Source organism: Rhipicephalus microplus, chromosome 9 (genome assembly GCF_043290135.1).
Source record: "Rhipicephalus microplus isolate Deutch F79 chromosome 9, USDA_Rmic, whole genome shotgun sequence".
Taxonomy (NCBI): Eukaryota; Metazoa; Arthropoda; class Arachnida; order Ixodida; family Ixodidae; genus Rhipicephalus; species Rhipicephalus microplus.
The window spans coordinates 96148972-96168963 of NC_134708.1; the positions used below are offsets into that span (position 1 = coordinate 96148972).

At 41.6% G+C, this 19992-nt stretch overlaps 1 protein-coding gene across 1 annotated transcript in view; it reads right to left on the reverse strand.

Annotated features, from left to right (window-relative positions):
* Positions 1 to 17: 17 nt before the first annotated feature.
* Positions 18 to 19992, reverse strand: part of LOC119163149 (uncharacterized) — a 61188-nt gene continuing 41213 nt past the window's right edge. Inside the window, exons 4-6 of the mRNA XM_075874512.1 lie at positions 18412 to 18918; positions 12060 to 12717; positions 18 to 3174 (exon numbers count right to left, since the gene is read on the reverse strand). Coding sequence (XP_075730627.1) covers positions 2796 to 3174; positions 12060 to 12717; positions 18412 to 18918 — 1544 coding nt within the window. The 3' untranslated portion in view covers positions 18 to 2795. The remainder of the gene's footprint in view (positions 3175 to 12059; positions 12718 to 18411; positions 18919 to 19992) is intronic.

A 19992-nucleotide genomic window follows, 5' to 3' on the forward strand; every position in this document is an offset into this window, starting at 1 on the left:
AAGTACTCAAGAAATGACATTCAATAGTTAGGGCATTAGGTTCCCAATTAATACTTATTTTAGCAAAGCAAAGCTTGAGTATTAAAAAATAAATGCACATTTTAACAAGTCTAACGTGCATTCAAAGCTGATTAAACATAGAACTAAACAATCTATCATGCCATTAGCTTGAGTTGGCTGCTGTCTTTTACAACCCGATAACCAGCCACAGCAATTTCAGTCATTGCACATTCGAATCCGAAGCCCAGAGTCAAAACGGAGCTTTTCATGTTACTGGTTGCAACTCGAGTATAAATATCTTGCACAAAAGGCGCTGCCTTAAGCCTTTGCATGAGTACTGCACACAGCAAGCTTCAATATTGAGAGTACACATTCCTCAGTTAAATGAGTTTTGACAAAGGCGTTTGGTGACAAATGGCGTTATAGTTAACATCATTTGATTTGCCCATGTGGCACTGCACAAATGGCATAATGTTGTAAGGCTTCGGAAAATTATTGACATTTCCTGTTCCTATGGGGCACAATCATTAGAAGCACGCTGAGTGAAAGATATGCAGATGAACCTGCCAAAATACAGGAAACGTACAAACAAGGATGCAGAGTGGGAAAATTAAACAACACAAGGCAAGAACATAAAGAACATAAAAGTTTTTTCATATGGTGAGAGTTACATAAATGTGTGCATGAAAACATGATGTGCTGGCATCCAGCTGAACTGTTTATAGCATGACACAAGGCACCAACCAAGCCCATGCACACATAAAAAAAAAATTGTGGAAAGCAGTCCTAAACTGCAAATGTGTTTCACCTTCCATTTTAATCATCACTGCATCTTAGTTATCCTTTGGTGCACATCAAATGTTGCAACGATTTAAGAAATAGATATTGAACATTTTACAACAAATTTGTTGACAAAATCACTGTGTGGTACCAAGGTGTTGAACTGCGCAAGTTGGTACATTGTAAAAATGGATAAAACACAGGTGTGAAACAAGCATTTCACCATATGATACAGAAAAACAAAAAGAAAAGGTAAAGACAGAAAAGAACGCAGGCTACCAATTGCTTCATTTTTGCGTTTACAAAAGCTATTATAGGTGCAGGGCAGGTTTGTGCACCGTAATGCTCTTCCTTTCAGCAAGAATTACCATCATCTGCAATACATGCGTATCTTGTCTGTCAGTGTGTGCCGAGCCGCATGTGCACCAGGGGCTCATCTCCCGACTAGTAAGGATACACGTACGTGTGAGTGCAGCCGAGTCACTTTATTTTCATACAATCCCTGAGCAGTAACAAACTACAATAGCAGGAAAATGCCTCATCTATCCAATACATGCATCTTCTCTAATTGTAACAGAAGCATCAGCACAATTACCATGATAGACATACAAAAAAAGGAACACACTACAACCATATACCTATTTCACAGACAAAAAAAAAAGTCTTTTGAGTTGTGTTTCCCCTTAAGACTGAATTTGCCACTGAAGACTCACAAAAATATGAGCTATTATGTGAACTAGAAAAAGATGTAATGGCCACCCACCAGAGATCTTTAGAAAAAGAGAATCAGAAACGTAAATCTTCTTAGCACTGCCTTCAAATATGCAACAGCATAAAATCTTGTCAACTATTTTCAGCAATTTGTGCTATCTTCACCAGTAACCAGCTACATGCATTGTCTGCTTTGGTGAAACTTTTAGTGAAAAAAATATTCCCAATCACCAGGCCTAAATGTTTGCTCAGATTACTTCAACAGCACATACAGCTAATTTATAATCAATTCATCAACCCTGAAATTTTGTTGGAGTTAATTTTCAGTAATGGTAGTCCATTACACCACACTATGCATACGTTTGACCGGCACAAGCATTTAAAACACATTTTATAACTTTAAAGGAGAGGCAAACACCAGCAATTTTTCCCCATCATTTAAACGATAACCCGTGTTATGATGACATTGTATATTAATTCATGACATCGAACAATTGTGAACTGTAGGCAATGATTCAAAAAATATTTTGAAAAAATATATTTGCAATGGCAAAAGCAACGAAACTTCTCGTCTATAAGAAAATAAGTAATCATGTACGTAGTCATCATAAGCATGCCAAGTCAAGTCTGGGGTGCACAACCATTCAGAGCCACACTAGATGTCATAAAAAAATGTTTGCTATAATACATTAAAAGATACAGATTACTGTTTCTAATGTATTCATGAGCAAGAACCTCAAGAAGAGGCTATATAACTGAAGAGCACTAGACGACGATTTTAGGAAAGGCCCACTCACTACCTCTATTATTTTACGTTACAACAGAAGAGAAAACGACACCTCCTCCCCCAGACATTGCTGCTCCTCCCATGAAGAATCTATCCAACAGCGCTTACTCATTTTCCTCACATAAGCACTTGAGTGTTTAAGATAGTTCACATCCCCATTCAGACACGTATTTGTGTGGCTGGTTTTAGATAGGTCACTTGAATGCCCTGGTAAATTTCCTCAGGGATTCCAAAATCGCCACTTGACCAAATGTAACATTTTAAGGCAGTAACAAGTAACATTGAACTCATAATCTGTGTAGTACTTACATTAGCCCCAATAGAAAGTACTTACTATTTCAGCAGAAACCAGCTGGCACAAGTTTCTTTTCACATGTGAACAGAAGGTGTGCAGTAGTTCTGTGGATGGAACTTACATTTTTTCCAACGTTGTAGCTGAGCATAGTCTCGCGGTAGTAGCACACTGGAAAATATACACAATGATGGCACCCGTGCACAACGTCCTTCTATCGTCTTTTTACGTCCAAGTGTGCACTCTCAACAGATGGCGTCTGAGATCGTTGCTGCGCTTAAAGGCCTTGGAGCAAGTGGGGCAGAGGAATGAATGCCGATCCGAATACGTGATTAAGTGCAGGCAAACGTTCCCTCGCCGGTTGGTCTTATAAAGGCACAGCGGGCCCTTGTAGTCCTTTGAGCCTTCGTGAACTTGTGCCAACGATACGTACCGCTGATGAGCGCCTGGAGAGAAAAGACAACCCTCGATCGCATTGACATCTGCTAACAAAACTGAGCAACAGGTACCGCCAACCTTATGCGCATGCATCACGGCGCATTTTGAAATGCACAAAGTAACGACATTTCTGAAGAAGGTTGTACATGGTCTTTCACAAGGTTTACTTTATTGGTTATTATTTACCAACTAGCGTGAGCTTCTCTTCTGAAATTAATGCCATAATAGCTATACTCGCAAACTCAACATCTTAAAGTTCCAGAACATTAATGGTTAGTTATCTTATAGCCAGAGACTGCAAATTTGTATTGACCTAAAATATTTTTCCTGCATAAAGTTTTTCCACATAAAAACTCACTTCAGTATAAAAATATGAATGACCCATTGATGAGTTTTAGACGAAGTAGCACACATTAATTAGTCTAGCATGTACTACTGCTTACACATGCTAATATTGTATGTAAATTTCTGAGCAGTAAGAATACACTGTACATCTTTGTAATCAGCACACATGAAACATTTTGGGGAGAAATCTTGATTCAATAAAAATGGGACAACATCTGCCTGCTTGAACAATGCCAAATCACACTATCTAGACAAAATCAGGATAAGCACTTTTTGGTTCACCTAAACTGCATAAATGTGACTAGCTCAAGGCCTTAGCAGCTGCGCATACTTCTATTACATTGCATAAAACTAGGGCAAAACAACATTATTTTGCACGTCCCACTTATTTCATAAAATGGTGCAAGATTCACACACTTGGCACACCACAGTGTATTACCATAGACAAAAAAAAAACACTGACAAGAAAAACTCTTGTGCACATCCAGACTCCTTTTTTCAGTTCAAGAATAAAGTACGGTGCCTTCATGCCTCTTCATAAAGTGCACGCCACGTCACGAATTGTATGGATTCAAAACTCGGTGCTCAATTTTTCATAGTCAATTATCAGTTTGAACTAAGTGCAATCAAGACATGAACAACAAAAGTGAGCAAAATCGAAAAGCAAAATGTGAGTGCTGCTTTGCCCACTTTCATTGTTCGTGTCTTTGGTGCTGCCAATTCATATCAGTAATTTACAACGAATGTTAATTAACTATTCCAATTCATTAGTTTGCTGCTCATTTTCTGGTTATTTATGTTTATCTACATTTTATGATAGCACACGCTAGGTTAAGAACTGCGTATTGGTTGTTGCTGTGTACCTGCTAGTACACACTCACTTGTTAGCATTCATACACCATATAAAGAAAGGGCCTTTAACTCAAACTGTGACAGTCACAACCTTTCATTCATACCAAAGCGTAAGAGGTCTGATTTCACATGCTTTTAATGTGTTGCAGAATATGATATCATTCCATATATGCACTGATCATGGAAATGTCATAATGCAAGCCAGCATGAGTTTTATCATTCCATGTTTTAGGCATAGCACGTCAGTTTATACATACAAACTAGGTAAAACAAGTGATGTACTGAAGGCCCTAACACTAACTAATTGTAGTCCATGATTAGGTTCTTAATCTAGTCACTTCAGTTATGACTGCAGGCCAGATGTTTAAGCACTAAAAAAGCATGTATTAGGTGCCTGAAATAGGCAGGCATAACAACGTTGTATGTGGCAAGAAAAGGCGGGAAAACCTGCTTTAGGCCCCCACTGTCTTCGATGTAGACACTAGAAACTTTTACACAAGCACAAACGATTTCAAAACAAGGACCTACGCGACCTTTATTTAAGACAGGAAAGAAAAAAAAGGGGCCGATGCCTTGCACTTTGGAAATTGATTTTATGTGACGAGGTCAGGGTGCAGTTGCCTATGCTGAATTTTCTGGCTTTGAGTCGAGCGTGACGAGGTCGATCGACGTGTTTCTTTCAAATGGAGTCATTTGTGTGCATGTCGTGGGCTTACCAGATACATCAACTACACTTTGTTTAGACGGTAACTTAGGTCTGACATAACACTTACACTCAAGTTGGAGCACAGACGTCACTTTTATCAAAACAATGTGCACGCTAAAGTGGGATGATGCGAGTATTATACGTAGCGTTCTCGAGCGTGTTTCTCCGCAGTTGAGGTACACTTAATTATGGCTTACCGAGTCAAAGAGGTACATACGTAATGTTTATTAGCCTTACAAAAGCGGAGCCCCAATTGAATTCGACCCAACATGACGTCTATATCATAGGAGTGCATATGAAACTTTTATTACTTTATTACAAAATTACATAGCCGAAACTGCAACCACAATTGGCACTGAACAGATATGAAGCCTGCATACGACTCTTTTCAAAAGCTGTATCAACACCGGACACGACTCTTCGGTAGAATACTTGACTGCTACGCACAATTTTCAGATTAAACTCCTATAAGTTGGGACCCTGATTTTTATTCTTTGCATTCACCGGCTCAACGCTACTAATGCCAGATTTTCTGAAAGTTTTCACGTTTTAATAGCCAATGTCTCTTCGAGCGGTCCTGGGTAGATACAACCTGTGAAACACCTGTGGCGTTTACCCCCCTATCATGGCACGCAGTACATGGGAATGTGCCAACGTGAGTAGAGGAAAGGGTCTGCAAGCGACAGGATTTTCACGTTATAAGGTGCAAAGCATTTCTTCGCATACTGCAGACAATTTGAGGGTTTCTATCTACGTATATATCTAGCCGCCTACATCTGAAGTTCTCTCGCGATTGCCTCCTTAACTTGCAGTAGATTATAATTAGTGTAGGAGGGTAACAGGCTAAGGCAATTATGACTATCTGGTCATGACATGATTAATCTGAGAATCCCATTTCGTACAACGTCCAACCTTTTCCTCTAGACATGTGTGGCACATACCCGTATACCACAGGCTGTGGTACGCGGGTATGTGCTTGTCATGTATTAGGTTCTTAATGTTAAGTACTGTCACTGAGAAATGATTTCAGAGGCATAATAAACGAAACCGTGCAGTGGAATTATATTCCTTTGTTATCTCTAAAACAAATTATAGAAAGAAATTACAAATAAGAAAGGAATAAATGGTGGCTGTACAAATATATTGCCCAAGAATACAGATTAAGCTAAAAAAGTCAGCTAAAGTTAAGTTAAGCTAAAGAGTCCCACAAACTACAAAGAAAAGTTCGTCTCACAGTTTGGCTGACGTCGAAATGTCGTGTTGAAGCTGCGGCAAAGCGCCAGTGGAGCAGCAGATAGGAGGGCAGGAGCTCATTGGAGACTCGGTCAAGGTGTCACTGGAAATCTTGCCAATCGCACCCTTGAGACCACCACCACATCAACGTCGTACAGCAGGCAACATCCTTGTCGGCCAAAGAGGTCGCCACTGGGTCTGCTGGCTCAGGTCTGGAACCCAACTGCCTTGAGACCCTTGAACGTTTTCTCCCAAGTGGTTGGTGCTGGTTGGTGCGTTCGATCAACCAGCCCCCTCGGCTATCTCTTTCTCCTTCCCCTTGCTTTGCCCCGCCCGAAGCATCTTCTTGCCTGCTTTTCTTTTTCTGCATTCCAATGAACTTTGTGCGGTTTCGGTCTCAAAGTTTCACTGGCAAAGAGCAACACGCCACTCTATTCAACAGTTAGTGTCCATAGTGTTCACTACTCATCACAGCACCACAGGTGTTTGGCACTTAAATCTAATTAGAAATGGTGTGAACAGGCATTAGTAATTTAAATGCTACAACGTTAAGAAAAACCAAAATTAGCATTGTTGGCCTGACAAACACACAAAACATGTTATGGTCTCAGCAGGAATCGAAGCCAGGCATTCTGCATGGCAATCAAGTATTCCACCACAAAGCCACTCAAGGTGTCCGAACTCCTTTGGAAAAAGATTTTATGCAGAAGTAATGTCGGTGAAGCGTCAATTGTGGTAGCAGTGCTGCCAATCTAACTTTGTATAGATTACATATAAACTTCAATGATACCGGCAGTGTCACATCGGGCTAGCATATGTTGTAGTTAAGGGCCATCTTCTAAAGTTGGTCTACGTGGCACTATCCCGGACTACCATCCTCTCAAGCACAAGCACAACACTTCGGATTACTGCTTCTGATGTTGGTAATGCCCATGTTACTCTTAGCGTCGTTACACAATTGTAAACTGGTTATATAATACATATGCAACTGTTCAACATACAGGTCTATGCGTACAACATTTTTACATATGTCTAATGTTGTTTTGTAACTTTACGCTGAACAAAAAAAATTTCAGCAGATTCGCCGTTCCTTCACGCAATACGCATTACATTGATTCCCTTGTTATGCGAGACCGGCCCAACTTTTTTCTGTGAGAATCGAACAGTCATGTTTGTCCTACTTTCACGCCCTTTTATATAAATTCGGGGATATTTCAGGTTAGTAGGCAGCTGTAGAGATATATAGATGTATAGACTAAAACATTCACAGTTTTATTTTTTGACCGAGGAATGCTTCATGTTCAAACTATTTTTATGTATTTATTTATTTATTGTAAAGCTGACATAGAGCAGTTGAAAGATCGTGCCTTCCTCTACAGTGTTATGACCTGCTGAAAGAGCCACATAATTGGAACACGTCCAATCATGGACGTATACCCAGTTATGGACCTATGGTGTCCTTCAACTCTTTTATACATATAAGTTAATCATGCGATTTTATTCCTACACATAGTGTGCTTCTTTAAATTAGCTTTTGCCACTGAGACTGAGACCCTGTTGTAGTGATTATTAATAAAGGCACCAAAAAAAAAAAAACAGTAGTGCAATTGTTCTTTTTCTCGCTGAATTCGCAGAATACAGTCTTGCATTTTAATCTGTGGCATGGTGGGTCTAACTCGCCATGCTGCAGATTATAAAAAGTGTAAACCCCGAATCAATACATTCCAAAGTCCCTTGCAGCATGGCGGAGAAGGGCAGTGCAAGAGCATAAAGCGAGATGTGTAAAATACCAGAAAAGAAGATGCCTCGTATTGGCCGGGTCTCTTTGCATAGGTTCAGTTTCTCCTTTGTTGGTGAACACCTTAAACAAACATGCAGACACTAAACAGAAACACTCACTTGGATCAGGTTGATAAACTGCACTCTGAGAGCTCCAATGCCATAAGTTTACTATTGTAAGTTCATTATTAGTGGAGAAAATCAAGCTTGAAGTTTTAAAATTTTGCACTGAAATTTTAGTGCGTGGTGTCGAAAAATTTCTGTGTATTTTTCGTATTTTCTTAACATTGGCTTGATAAAATTTACTGAAACTTCGTATGCTAGGTTTAAAACACCAACGAAGGACAATGCATTTCATTTTTATCGATTAAAAGCTACTTAGAACTCGGTAGATGCCTTCAAAATATATAACATCACATATTTTTCTAAGAGAATTTCAAGATGGCAACTCCACCCGCATTTCTTTTTTCGCCCGTTTTCTCGATTACCAACTGTAGTTGCATGGTAAGAGTGGTGTTTCAACAATTACTCTTTCTTGTTTAGCAAAGACAAGATCACGAGCAAACTGAATATTTCATTCACATTTGATGCGGCGCGGTAAGGAGTCACATTTCGGAGACGGGTGATCATTCTCGATTAAAATTACACTCCGACTTAACACATCGAAATACCACAAGAACTACATAAATTTTTCGCCACCTAGGCATTCTGCGTATTCTCAATACATTTTTCACAAGATGTTTTGCACCTGAATGTTTAGAATGAGTGTGGAAACCTTCAGAATTTGAAGCACCTGCTCAGGTTCAAGACATACAATCTCACGTTGACTTACAGGCTCATGTCGACCTGCATGTACCCTACCTGGAGAAAGTATGCATTAAGCTAGTACCAGAAGCAACCATGAAGTTAGGTTGGTTTAAAACCACCTCAGCACGGGAATCGCAACCCTTGGATGAACTGAGGGACATGCAAGTCCCACTTTTCGTTCCTTGTTTTCAATGATTTAGCTCCTCAAAAGAGCTTACGCTACCACATCCAGCCCACTAACTTCATCGGTTGAGTCAACTACATCATTACTTACACAGTTTTATGACATTCTTGAAAGGTCAAAGCAGGCACGAAGTCCAAGAGCTCTTTTTTCATGTCTGCATTTTAGTTCTAGTGTGTTTTTGCAGCGAAATTCAGACCAAGACAATGATTCTGCGTGAATAAATCTTGTTTTTCTTGCTCTGCGGTAAGCACTCAGCAAAAAGTATCAGCTGTTTATTTGCGATATTGAAGTATAGATAGGTGAGCTGTGCATGTTTTATGAAAAGCAAAGTGACTTGGATCTAGTGCACATAGCGACAGCTATTGGGTCTGTAGCGATTGAAACATTTTACGGCGGAACTGATCAGTTTTTCCTACGTGTGGCGAGGCCAAAACACCATCAGCACCAGGAACTCGCATGCTCTCTCTTCGTCCTTTTCTTCACCTTCGTCCTCTTCTTCTGCATCACTTCCAGATCATGCTTACCGGATCATTCCGCATGGAATGCAATAACTCTGATGGGCGAGAGGACGTGTACCAGAGAGAGAAAAAAAAGAGAAGAGGATAAATGTAGAAGACGAGACAGCAGGTTCAAAGAGAAAAAGAGAGAGAAAGAATGAAAGAGGAAGCAAGAAAGCGAGAGGGAGAATTAAAAAGAAAAGGACAAAAAAGAGAAAAGATGAAAGGACAGAGAAGAGGAATAAGCTACACAAAAATGAGACAGAATAAAGGAGGAGCAAGCATAGCGGCGTATAGACTACCAGAGCATGGGGTGGGGAAACAGAAGGGGATGGCGAGTGAAAGCAGAGAAGGCAACAATACCAGCTCTGCTGCTTTGTCAGTCTTTGCAATGCTAGTGCGTAGCTGCCCTAACTTCTTTCTTTTCCTAACGGTAAGAAAGGGCGTCTCATTGCTGAGTAAGCACCTGAGCTAAGCTGGAGCTTGTTAGAATGCTTTAACAATAGTGAGGACGCGATGACTGATGTTTCGAATGAGCGACGATTCTCTTGAAACACTCACAACCCTAACATTACTTGCCCGCTGTGGCAATGCCACTGGTGCTCGACTAGCAAAAAAGAAATGCTCACAAAGTACACGTGCATTGCATGCAATGTGCCACTACGTGCCAATTGCTTTGCATCATTTCACGAGAAAATATAAACCGCCTCAAGTGGACAGCAGTATATACGAGTCCCACTTGATAAAAGTAGCCCCGGCGGACAGTGGGACACCTGGGTGTCCAATGAAACACTTTTCTCATTTCAGACGGACTCTTTTGGAATCAAGTGATAAATAACTCGTGAGAAATGTTCTTAACACGATAACATTTGTTCCCTCATTGTCACGGCACAGCTTCGATTCAATCACCCGAATCTCCTTTTCTCTGGACGTGACTCAGCCATGCAATAATTTAACTCTGCCTCCCCCCCCCCCCCCCCTATAGCTCGGGTCCGTGGTGACGCTACTCACCAAACGCCTGCACGAGCAGGCGCCCCTGCGGAAATTTTAAAAAGGTGCAGCATGTGGCCATACCCAATACTATTTACCCATTTGGCACACTGATAGCACTAACAGTAAACATTTCTTGAGGCTAATGTTGAGAAGGCGAATCCCCGTATACTGTGGGATAGTTAGTTAGGTTTTCAGCAGGCATGAGATCAAGACAATCTGCTTGCTACAAACTGCTCCTTGGTTGAAATTAGCTTTACTAGGGCCCATCAATCATGGGTCTCAACCTTTTTGAGTTCTTGCAATCAAACAACAGCTAGTTAGTTTTGGTCTAAATACAGTTTTTCATTTCATTTCATTTATTACACCTTAAGGGCCAAAAGACATTACATAGAGAGGGCATACACAGGTTTCGAAACAGTACAAACAATGTCATTAATAAATCGAGGCAAAGAGAACAAACAAACCTCACGATACTTACTCATGTGACCACGACAAATTTCAGACATCTTCCATTTATAATTGCCATTAGCAAACAAAAACAAACAATAGTTATTGAACTTCACTATTTCGCTACACATCTGGATGTAGTCACAGACAACTGTTAGGTGTTTTCTACACATTGGCCGCACGTGACTCTGAATAGACGAATGGCAGCATCTTACTGGACACTCAACCACTCTCAATGGCCATTGCTAATTTCTGAGCACAGCCAAGACATTTTGGGTTAGAAAGTGTTGTCAAAGTTGTCAATCTGTGCACTCAAGAAGTGTGAATTTACTGTCAATAGATCAGATGCCGTGAGACACAGCAAACAGTAGGAGCTTTCTATGTGTTCTGCAAGACTGCATCAGCATCTCATGCAACCTAGAGTGCCACAAAAAGTACTAGACTGCCTTGCTGTTCTACGTGAAAAATGCTTGCTTTGCTCACTTAATTTTTCGGCAAGAATGTTTTACAAAAAAAAGAATGTGAATGCAGGACAGCTCACCGCTCTTGTATTGATACAGCTGGACACACATCCCAAGCCTGGCTTTCCCACATCTGCAGTTACTTCATGTTCTGTCATTCTTTTCCTGCTTAGCAATCACACCTACCCAAACATTATATAGTGCTTGAACTGACCTAATGTTAACCGCCAGTTACTAGTATCAGCAAGAATGCTCTCCCAGAGGACCACTGTCACTCATAATTCCATCAAGACATGAGTGGATACATACACACACGCGAACCCATAGTCACAGCTTGTGAAAGCAGAACGAAAAAGAGGCAGCAGTCATTCTTGAGCCGATCGCTGTGCATTGCTTATCGACATGTCATTTGTACGGGCCATGACATACATGCTTGATGTTATACCAAGCCAAAATTGCGATTGAGGTTTGCTACCCGAGGGGCTTACGAACAGTTGCACATTGTCTCCATTACAGCTAAAGCAGCTAAAGACAACGAGCACAGGTGACATGAGGCATGACAGGCTTCGAAATAAGAAGCTGGATGTTAACATGTCTACGGACAGCTGGGTAGATTCTGAATAGAGGGTTCACTGAAAAAAATTTGGTGCAGTTTTTCACAAAGCACTGGTTGGCAATAAAGCATTTGCAAAGATGCAACTGAAGCTTGTTACAAGCCCTGAGTTGACTGATGGCAGGTGACGCTCTCAGTGCTGCTCCTCCATGTGCTTGGAGAACGTGCTCTCACAGGTGAAGGCCATGCTGCAGAGCTGGCAGAGGTACGGTCTGTCACCCGCGTGGCGCCGCAGGTGGTCGGCAAGCCTGTACTTCTTGCAGAAAGACTCGGGGCAGTAGGTACACTTATACGGCTTCTCTTTCACGTGGCAGCGCATGTGCAACTTTAGCTCACCAGGATATGCGAAAGTCTTTCCACATTCCTGACACTTGCAAGGCTGGTCGTCGACGTCGACACAGCTAGCGCCCGGCACCAAAATCTTGGGTTCGTTCGCTATCCCCGCGGGTTCTCCAGAAGAATGCGGCGATTGCTGACACTTGCGAGACCGTTCACAGAGATTGGCACTGCTAGCGTCCGGCGCTAAAATCTTGGGTTCGCTCACTATCCCCACGAGTTTTCCAGAACAAGCTTGCAATTTCTGACACTTGCGAGGCCGGTCATCGATGGCGACACTGCTAGCCACCGGCACTACAATGTTGGGCTCGTTCACAATCACCGCAGCTTGTCCAGAAGAAGCCAGCGATACACTCGCAGCAGGTGAACCAGCTGGTTCTTCTGGCAATTCTAGACATTCTTCCATTTCCACTTTAACCAAACATTCTTCAGTTTCCACACCAACGGAACATGGGTCTGCAGAAGTAAACAAAAAAAGGTCAAGAACTGCAGCTTGTATATTTCTCAAATTACGATGTACTGCAAGCATGGCTAAGGACCATATTCACAGAGCACCCTTATCCTTATCTCCCGTTCTCCTTACTGATTCTGTGCCTACAGGTGCAATTGATAAGCAAGGTACATCCAAAATAACACACTAACATTTTAGCTACCTATTACCCTATTACCGCTTTTTGTCCCCTAATAGTGCACGCAGAATTCACAGAAACATAAAGAAAGCACGAGATAGGAATAAGGTTGGTTTGTGAATACCGGCCATAGAAAGTTACAATTCAAGCTTGTAATAAATGCTTATTCTGAGTGTAGCACTTCAGTTATTTGTCTCTGCATGCATTAGAGTGAAGTTGCCGTCATTAAAATCTTCAAATAGGGGTTCTGTAATTGTTATACAACTGATTCTTACTTCTAATGTTGGCAATTTTTCGGCAACAACATTTACCACAAATGTTTGCAACATATAAAAATATGCACTCGTCTGTACAGATCTCTACTTTCAGCATGTGTTACCTTGGTGCAAAGATTTTAGGAAAACAGACTGTTAAAATACACTCCAGCTTCATTATAACAGAGTTGCATCTGACATGAAAATAAGTTCGTTACAGCCAAAAATTCCTTATAGAGGTAAATTTTGACACTATATATACTTCAAGACTATTTTCACTTACTTAATTATAACACATATTTTTGTTATATCTGGGTTTGTTATATTGAGGCTTGAGTGTAGTTGGCTATCCATGAACAGTAAAGGAGTAAAGTGCTAAAAAACAAGCACAAGAAAGAGGAGCAGACTATAGAGTCGCACTACTAACAACTGGTAATTTGAGTTGCAGTCACCAAGTTTGAACATATGTTTTCAATTATAAATGCGGCATACCTGAAAAAGTCTGCGGTAGATCAGGTTAACAGCCCGACAGGTATTTTCGTTTCTTTGGAACGCGACAGAGGTTTGAATGAACTCAACGCAAGCAACGCTTAAGTCAAATTGTCAACTCGCATGATAGCAACGATGTACAGTGCAGATGCCCAAATATGCACAGTGTAAGTATAAACAAAGTCACCGAACTTGCTGCCCATGGAATGGCAACACCTGTCAGTGAGAAACAATCACTGTTAATATTATTAGCTCAAAAGACATTTTAAATAAATTTTTCTCAAGGCCACTTATATGCTGTAATATGTAAAAATATCGATCATCTAGGCAGTGGCTAATGTTCATTCTGATCTTACAATCCATAGACTTCTCTTCTGTAAAAGGGCGGAGCATTCTCAACACGAAGTTGAGAGATTGATGCACTGGGCATCTCTTTCATTTATTAATATTTAGCTACACATCCAGATGAAGTTATAGACACTGTAAGGTGGTTGCTACACAATGGCCCCAGACGACTAGGGATTAATGGTATTATGAAAGCACCTCACTGCAGACACACAACCACTTTCACTGGTGATCAGTAATTTGCGTGCACGGTAAACAAAGCTTGAGGTGAAAAAAATTGCTGTCATCGCTTAAGGCATGCAAGTTATGTTGCTGGTGCATGAGGGAAAGTAAAAAATTATCTGCACTTTTCATTCTAGAGTTTATTAAATGTGAAGCTAGGGTAATACAGTGAAGACCTATTATAACCGCTTGTAGTGCAGAATTGGTTACAATGTGGTCTTTTTCGACTGCCGTTCACCTTCACATAGAACCCCATGTATGCGCATGCCGCTTGTTGTGCAGTCTCCTAAGATGAAAGACAAGTTCTAATTTCGTTGCCAATAAATCTTTGTTACAATCGCGGCACTGAGTGCGCGCCTGAAATGAGGCGTGCCAGGTGCGCCCCTGGGAAGCAAGCAATGAGGTCGTTATGAGGGCGGAGGGAAGGCAGAGTGAACGAACAAAGAATGGAGGAAAGAAAAAGAAAAGAAAGAAAATTACCACCCAAGCACTCGGTACAAATGATTAACGAGGGAAAGTTAAAAGCATGCGACCCCAGTGCTTAGCGGTAGCAACATTGCGCTGAAGGAAATTGTAGTACAATTATTGTTTACATGTTCATGCTTCTTAATGAGACTAGACATACATTTGGCTTGGGTTTACCACAGTGTTTATCTCACATGCCGTACATTATGTCTTGCATGATCAGGGTCATAGAGACTTAAAATGAGCAATTAAATGCACTTTGCAATGCGTTTATTACAGGTTGCTCTCGAATTCCAGGCGGTCACAGACGTCGCAGCTGAATCGAAGTGCTGCTGGAGAAACTCCCGCCTAAAGTGGTGCCATTAACGTGCTCCAGCAGTCATCGTGTTGGCGCTGTTGTGCCCGCAACGCCGCTTGTTTGGCGGCCATGGTTTCAAGCATTTGATATCACGAGCTAACTCTACGGCGTGATTTGCAGCATCCTTCCGCCACCAATGCTTGCATTCCCGATGGCGATTTAGTGGAGCTTGGAAGACTGCCACATCATCGGTACACAGTTGCTGTCAGAATTTGACCGTCCGGGCCTGTTTTTGTGTTCGGACTACAGCATCAACTCAGTGAATGCAAGCTCTCTTACGTTTCCACTATTGGCACTCTTCTAAGGTTATTCGACGTTCAAGAGTATGTAGGATCTGTAGGTTTCAGCTGGAACAGCCAGAACATCCTGAACAGTCTTTCGACTCAGTGGAGCTGAGACATGCCTTAACTGTCGCTAGACAATCTGTACTTCCACCCGGCGCGTCACCATAGCATTAAACACTTTACTTTTTAACCCCATGTGTGTTCTAAGTGCCAGGCTTGACAAGCAAATGCTAAGCACATTCGTTGCATGAGCGTGAGCATTAGCAGGATTCCAGCCCTACGGTGATGCCAGCCCAATGCACAAGTCCTACATAGCGACAGTCAAAACATGTCGCAGTTCGACTCAGCTCAAAAGCCCCACTTTTCACTGTTTGAGCTTATTTCCATCGTTATAGCGCGTACCTGATGAAGTGATGCAGTCTGCAATAAAGATGCCATAGTCGATGCCGTAGATTGTCGAAGGTCTTCTCGGCGAATCACAAGATGGCAAGCATAAATTTTCATGAGAGCAAGATTGCAAAACATGGTCATAGTCGGACTTGATTGAGGTAGGAAGTTTTCAGTTTGATTGGCAGAGTGTCTGCTAGCATGGCAGTTCAGGGTGTTGCATCGCTGCACTTGCGACAAGTGGCACGACGTGCTGCCTCAGTATGGCAGTATGTACAGAACAGATTGTGTTCTGGTGTATACAGCGAAAGCTGTATACACAGGAACATGCAGTTAAGCCAGTGCGCTGTCTTACATAAGGCTGGTGGGTTTTCGTCGTCGATCCTCTGGCCACGAACACGAACTTCATATCATGCATGCTGTTTTTGGTTCAGTGCCTAAGTAGTGTCTTTTCTATGCCGATCTTCGTGTTTTGGACATACTTACTGCGACAACATACCGAACAACAGGCTAGGCCTAGTTGGCGTTACTTGCATTTCAGTAGCAGTCGCGTGCAATCTAAGTTGTGGTTTGGTATCAAATAAACTAATCTTTTACAGTGGCTGCCTTTCACAGAAAGGGCTAGAAATCATTAATGAAAATGAGAATGGCATGTTCAGTGCTCGAATGGGGGTTCCCGATTCGATTGCAACGTCTTGAAGTCGGGCATGCGCCCGTGAGATCGAATGATTGACGTCTTTCAGAGCGTAAGATTCCAGATGTGATTCAACAGTTTGCATAGTGCGCATAATTGAGGCGCTCTGAAAAGCCGTCGGCCAATTTTCACGATGGCACTTTCTCATGTTAGACACTCCCATCCTTTCCATGTTCACTTTGTTGGCAACGCGTCCCTTGGGCGTTAAGTATTTTTTTAACATTTAGAAATTTAAAAAGTCACAACCAACATGCATTGCATGCTTAGATTCTCTGATAAGCGAGGCTGCTTTCTCAACATGTCTTCCACAATTGCGACCCTTGAAAAAGGTTGTTTTGGTTAGAGTGAGGCACCGCTTATAGTACCGATATTCGTAACTCCCACAACTTACGTTACAAGCGGTTTATACTGTACTATGCGCATCTCTTTTCTATGCGACCTCTCTCTTTATCAATGCACTTGGCCCAACGGTCAACAGGCCTATGTATTCTTTCCAAATATAAAGTTTTTCGTTGGTTGTGAAGCTACTTCTGCACTGCAATTCGCACGTCTAAATATGGGGAAAATCGGCAACGCAAAGCATTTTTGAGGGGCCCAAAAAAGTGAAAGTCACATGGAGCTAGGTCTGGGCTGTCGGGAGGTTGTTCCATCAAATCAAATTTAATCTTGTTCATGCTACTCAAAGAGCTATCAATAGATGCTCAAACTCTTTGTTATAACTAATGCAACATAGCAAAAAAAAATCTCAGGAAACACTAGGCTGAGGACACTTGTGGGAATATTCGAATGCTTCGAGCATTCAAACGAATAGTAGGATATTCGAATTCGCTTCGATTCGAATTTAAATTATTGAATATTTCCAAGTATTCGCAAGGAACAAATAAATGCATATTAATCGGAATGTACTGCTTGTAAAGGCGGTTTCACTGTGGTGTAGAACTGCTAAACCGTGAAAACACCTACCCAAAAGAAATTCGCTTTGTCGCGAAGCCCTCTTTCAAATTTAAAGGAACCCTGCCACACTTTTAGAGCATTGTAAGAAAACGCTGCCAACCGGTAGTCGAGGCGACCGCGGACACACAAGCCAAACATCATAGCGCTGCACACGGCGTGCGATTCACAATACATTCTCAAAGTCTGCTAAAAATTGCTCTCTTCTCTCAGCAAATGACTACACAAACTCAGAAAGCACACATGACACATTTTCTTTCCTCGTGCTATCCCTTCTGGCTTAGCTTCCAGTACTTTCGTAAGGACGAGAAGAAAAAATACACTTGCAGAGTGCGAAAAATTTTTGCAGCTCCGCGCGTACTGGAAGGATTCTAAAAATTTTTGGAGCGGTGAATTCACGAGGCTTCTTTAGTGAATCCATTCTATGGCTACATAAAAAAATGTCACACGGCCGCTTTAAGTAAACATATTACCCTCAAATGAATTCATTTTATTAAGCTTAAAAGCTTGTTATGACAGCTTATATGCTCTTAGTATAGTAAACTTAAAAATGTTACATATTATAAGGATGACTTGCATCGTGCCAAAAGTAAAATCCGGCTACTACTCGAAGTTGTTTCCACTTCTTTTGAATGGACAAAAAAAAAGCATTTGCACAGAGGCCCCATTTCAATTTTTGAAAAGTACTGTACAGGTTAGTTAGGTCATAATAAATATGCCTGTTTTTCTTCATATCTCATATGTATTATTCGAATTCAATTCGAAATTATTCGACTGAAGTCACTTTCGCTTCGAATTTGCTTCGAGCCTAAAATTTACTATTCGCACAAGCTTAGAAAACACCATTAGCAGCTACATGACATGAAGCACGACAGGTTCCTAACACTGTAGATGTGTGCCAACACTTCCACTGTTGTAGGCAGGTAGATGCTGAAAAGAGTTCATCAGGCATTGAAAGGAACATGCTGCAGTTGCTCACAAAGCCACTGATTGAAAATGAAGCGCACGAACGATTTCAAAGACTAAACTGAAGCTCGTCACAAGACCTCACTTGATTGAGGGTGGAAGTTACCTGTAGAAAGTGCTGGGTCATGCTGCTGCATGTGCTCGGTGAAGGTGCTCTCACAAGTGAAGGCCATGCAGCAGCGCTCGCACACGTAAGGCTTGTCACCTGTGTGGCGTCGCTCGTGGTGTTTCAGGTAGCCCCTCACGAAAAAAGCCTTGGGGCAGTAGGGACACTTGTAGGGCCTCTCTGTAGTGTGGCAGCGCAAGTGGCTCTTCATGCGCCACGCCTCGGCAAAGGTCTTGTCGCAATGTGGGCACTTCTCAGGCCGCATGAGAAGGTCGACAAAGCTGGCATCTGCGACGGAAGCGCGTGGCTGGGACACGCCCCTTGCAGAGCGTTCAGACGGATCTGGCGATTCGCTTGCAGCGGGTGGTTCAGCTGGTTCTTCAGGCCAAACGTAACATTCTTCAATTTTCACTCTCACGGGAGATTCTTCAATTTTCACTTTTACAGAATCTGGATCTGCGAAAGTCGGAGAAGAGAGTGAGAATAGCAGCTTGCAAGCTTGTCTATTTTTTTAAGTAACAGTTTATTGCTAGCAACAATTAGAGCATGTCATAATTTTTTTTTATTCAGGTACTGCCCTATGTGATCTGTCTTTGCTTGCATCAAAATTAGGCTTTCTGGCATGAAATTTCAGGATTGAATCTCACGGTTCTTACATGACTTTTATTCTGTGCAACTTGCTTCATATACATTACAACCTTTAAGCAACCACTTTCAGTACAAATGATTACAACGTCTAGAATTTAAATCAAACTGAAGCATTATTAGATGTTGCATTTGGGTGAAATTTTTGTCTATGGATTAATATTTACTGTACCTAAAACAGCAACACGCACAATGTTCCGACTATGAAAATGAGAAGTTGCACAATGACAGACACAACATTAAAATGCAGAACATTATAGGCAGAATATCTTGGCAGGTCTTGTTACAATGCAGGGACTTGTGAGGCTGCATGTCAATGTCGACAGCACTAGCACTGAGGACCAGAACGCAAGGCCGGCCTGCAATCCCCATAGCGTCCACAAGATGCCAGCAGCACTCAAGGTCAGTGGATTGGCTCATACTTCCTGCCATATGGAACATTCTTCGATTTGATCTTTTACGGATCTTGGCTCTGCACAATTACAGAAAGAAGTGAGAAAGGCACCATGGAAGTTTGTGCTTCTTGGCACATGTCTGAAGGGGAATGGTGTGAAAATGATTTTAAAAAAAGAAGGGCAAAGATGCACTCTTCTACACATTTTGTGATTAATATCAAGAGAACAAGGGGGAGCAAGCAACCTATAAGCACCCTGATCAAGTCATCATGTCTTGATGATCTGATGGGGATCGTAAAATTTCAATACCACTTGAATGCATGAAGAAATAAAGAATTATTATAACAGATTACAAATACGTAGAGGCAAAGATTCAATCAAAAAGTGTGTTAACGTAAAATTTTATTTGTGTTAGCATCTCAATAGGATACTTTGCGGTGTTTAAATTTCACGAGTCATTTGGTAGTGGCTCCGGAAGACATTTTCGCAAACTGTCAATGTGAAATTAGATAAAGCCAGGCACAAAGCAGGCTAATTAACT